The sequence below is a fragment of the Otolemur garnettii genome, unplaced genomic scaffold, assembly GCF_000181295.1.
Source record: "Otolemur garnettii isolate 467f Iridium unplaced genomic scaffold, OtoGar3 scaffold00116, whole genome shotgun sequence".
NCBI lineage: Eukaryota > Metazoa > Chordata > Mammalia > Primates > Galagidae > Otolemur > Otolemur garnettii.
This window is the reverse complement of record NW_003852511.1, coordinates 35,821-39,270: the sequence shown is the minus strand read 5'-3', so window position 1 is coordinate 39,270 and position 3,450 is coordinate 35,821. Positions and strand designations below refer to the sequence as shown.

Here is a 3,450-nt window from a genome sequence, read left to right as displayed (position 1 = left end):
CTTATTTTTACTTTTTCGTGTGAGGAAGAGCTTTCTCTATGAAAATCATTTTTATTCACTTACATACTTTTAATGTTTTTTATCCTGGGAAAGTTCTGACCTTTATTTGCCTTCTTCTTCATACCTTTTAATATTTTGTTTTTATTCAGTCTTTTAGTTTCCTGTCAAGTATTTCTCCTTCCATGACTGTTTTCAGAATTGCCATCTTATGCTCTGGATCTCCCAAAGAATATTCAGTATGGTGTGTTTGGCCCAGGGAGTGTCAGTGAGCCACGTCTTAACTGATACAAATTACTTGGTTTCAGGTAGTTATTATTTCAGGTAGTTTCAGGTAGTTATTGATACCAGTGAGTATTCTTAAGGTGGATAGCTTAGAAGGGTATGTCTGAAGGATGTATCTGGAAATTCAGACATATCCTTGCCAGCTTCATGGTGCCCATTGTTCTTGGCAGCGTGTCTAGAAAAATATTTCTCTTACTTTGTCCTAATAATTTATAGGTTTATTTTTATTCTCCTCAAGCTTTATTTTCACTTACTGTAAACAGCCATTCCATTGCAGTGCTTAACACTTGACTAGTTAAGTCAGATTGGCTTGAGTTGAGTTCCCAGCCCCAACATAATTGGATGCATGATCATTTTACATTGAAGAAGCTAAGGCTTAAACCTTATTAATAAATATGTGATATAAAAAATGCATTTAAGATGATTAATATGTAAAATTGTACCCAACTATTTCACTATTATTGCTATTCTAATCCATAAAAAATTACATTTCTAATATTCTCTTCATGTAAAATCATTTAACAAGCATTCTAAAATAATATTTGTGCCTTTTCAGGGAAAATCGTGTGTAAGGAAGACGGAAAAAGATGATTAGTATTCGCTCAGTACATAGTCTTATTTTCCATTTTCTGATTTGAGATGTGATTTTATTACATGACACCTGAAATGATTTAAAACATAACATTTATTTTCAAGCTACAACGAGCCATCCAGGAGCACCCTGTTGTCCTGCTGCCCAGTCACCGAAGTTACATTGACTTCCTGATGCTGTCTTTTCTTTTATACAACTATGACTTACCTGTGCCAGTTATAGCAGCAGGAATGGGTAAAGATTGTTTTTCTACTTTAACTATAAAAAGTAAAATGTTCACTGGCATGATTCTAGCAATACCAAGGTATTAGAAGGAGGTGATGAAAACAGCCTCTCCTGAATGTGCCTTGCCATCCTAAATGACACACACAGGCATTTATAGGACTCTGGTTTAGGCTTGAAAAGTGAGACTATATTACTTTCATGTGTTACTTGCCTTTTACTTTTATTTGATCGTATATTGATGGCTATCTGTCCAGCCAGTAATAAATATAAACATTTGTAATATATTTATAATTGTGATAAAATGTACATAACATAAAATTCGCCATCTCACCCTCTTTAAGTGTGTGCTTCAGTGCTGTTAAGGGTTAACGTTGCTGTGCGACCATCCCCGCTCTTTTCATCTCACAGAGCTGAAGCAGTATCCGTTAAACACGTTCCCCACTCTACCCTCCCTTGGCCCTGGCAACTACCATTCTGCTTTCCGTCTCCATGAATTGAACTACTCTAGATACAGCATATAAGTGGAATCAGGCAGTATTTGTCCTTTTGTGACTATATTGTGCAATGTGTGCTACGTTTGACTTAGCATAACGCCCTCAAGGTGAATCCATGTTGTAGCATAGGTCAGAATTTCCTTCCTTTTTAAAGTTTGAAAAACATATCTGCTGAAGATATGTTTCAGGTTTTTTAGATGTAAACCAAGAAGTAGAATTGCTAGATCATATGGTAATTTTATTTTTAATTTCTTGAGGAACCACCAGACTGTTTTCCACGTGCACAGGACGTCCACTTCTCCACATCTTTGCCAACACTTATTTTCTGAGTTTTCTCTATAATAATCATTCTAATGGGTATGAAGTGGTATCTCTTGTGTTTTTGATTTGCATTTCCCTAATGGTAAGCATCCTTTTTTGTGCTTGTTGAGTTTTATAGTTTACGGTCTTGCATTTAGGTCTCTGATCCATTGAGTTAACTTTTGTATGTGGAGTAAGGTAAGGGTCCAACTTCATGTCTAACAATGTTTTTAATGGTCTTTAATATCCAGCAGGTTGGACATAATCATAGTTTAGTAGTTTTATTGTTACAGACTGTTGCAGTGTGAAATATCAGTGCTCTTATTTTTATAAAAATAAAAAGGAAGATAGCTAAGTAAATTGTATATCAACGCCCTTTCAGGGTAGCCAGGAAAGCTGGTAGTCAAGTGTACATTTTACTAGTAAACAGTAAGGTAAAAAAAATCAGAGATAAGGACTGTTTTAAAACTGCCGATGGAACTCTTCCACTCATATCAAGCTTGCTTTATTCATCTCTTCCACTAAAAGCAAGGTGATATTTCCAGGCTGTCCAGGGCATGAAGGACACATGTTGTCTGTTGTCAAGTTAAACAGGACTGGCTAAAGAAGTCAGCACTGTGAACGTTGTTACGTTGTCATGTTACCCTGCTATTGTCTCTGGTTACTAGCTGGCCTGGTAGCCTGTGTAGTGGTGTATGGAGTGACACAGTGACCTCCCACCGAGCACAGCCCACAGAGTCTCTTCATAATTCTACTAGATGTCTCGCAAGGATTTAATCTCAGAAAGTATAATTATTAATGTCGTAGGAATATTTCTTAATTGTTTAAAAATTTTTTATTTGTTTGAGAGTCTCATTTTGTTTCCCTCACGAATATGAAATCTGTCTTCACAAGGTCTGAGTTTAGATCTTTATAGAAAGTTCCGAGTTCTGCAAATAAATATTAACCTGTCTCTTATTTTTTAGACTTCCTGGGAATGAGAATGATCGGTGAGCTGCTGCGAATGTCGGGTGCCTTTTTCATGCGGCGTACCTTTGGTGGCAATAAACTCTACTGGGCTGTATTCTCTGAATATGTAAAAACTATGCTACGGGTAAATGCAGATAATTACTGAGTACTTTCAAGCTATATTTTCTTTTCACTGGTGTTTGCATATTTAATTTTTTAACTTCTAAACAGACCACTGGGCTGTTTAGCAATCTGTTTACTCTGTATGACTTTCTTGTTCAAGTTTCACTGTAAGCAATATTTGTTCAGGTAGCTGGGGAGGGAGCCTGGGAGAGGGAATCAAAAAGGTATTCATCATTTTGCGAGTAGGCAATGGGTTTTGTGTTTTGTTTTGTTTGTGTTTTCTCTTTAAAGAATGGTTATGCTCCTGTTGAATTTTTCCTCGAAGGGACAAGAAGCCGCTCTGCCAAGACATTGACTCCTAAATTCGGTAGGTCACTACAGGTCAGAAGGAACAACACAAATCCGGCTCCGCGCCTGTGGCTCAAGCGGCTGAGGCGCCAGCCACATACACCTAAGGTGGCGGGTTCGAATCCCCAGCCCGGGCCC

The 3,450-nt window shown here is 37.4% G+C and overlaps 1 protein-coding gene across 3 annotated transcripts in view; it reads left to right on the top strand.

Annotated features, from left to right (window-relative positions):
* The window catches only part of GNPAT (glyceronephosphate O-acyltransferase), a 33,790-nt gene that overhangs the window by 18,847 nt on the left and 11,493 nt on the right, over positions 1-3,450 (top strand). For 2 of the 3 annotated variants that reach the window (XM_023517651.1, XM_023517652.1), the window contains exons 4-6: positions 979-1,108; positions 2,859-2,986; positions 3,256-3,331. In XM_023517651.1, coding sequence (XP_023373419.1) covers positions 979-1,108; positions 2,859-2,986; positions 3,256-3,331 — 334 coding nt within the window. The remainder of the gene's footprint in view (positions 1-978; positions 1,109-2,858; positions 2,987-3,255; positions 3,332-3,450) is intronic. The other variant, XM_023517653.1, reaches the window with a different exon arrangement.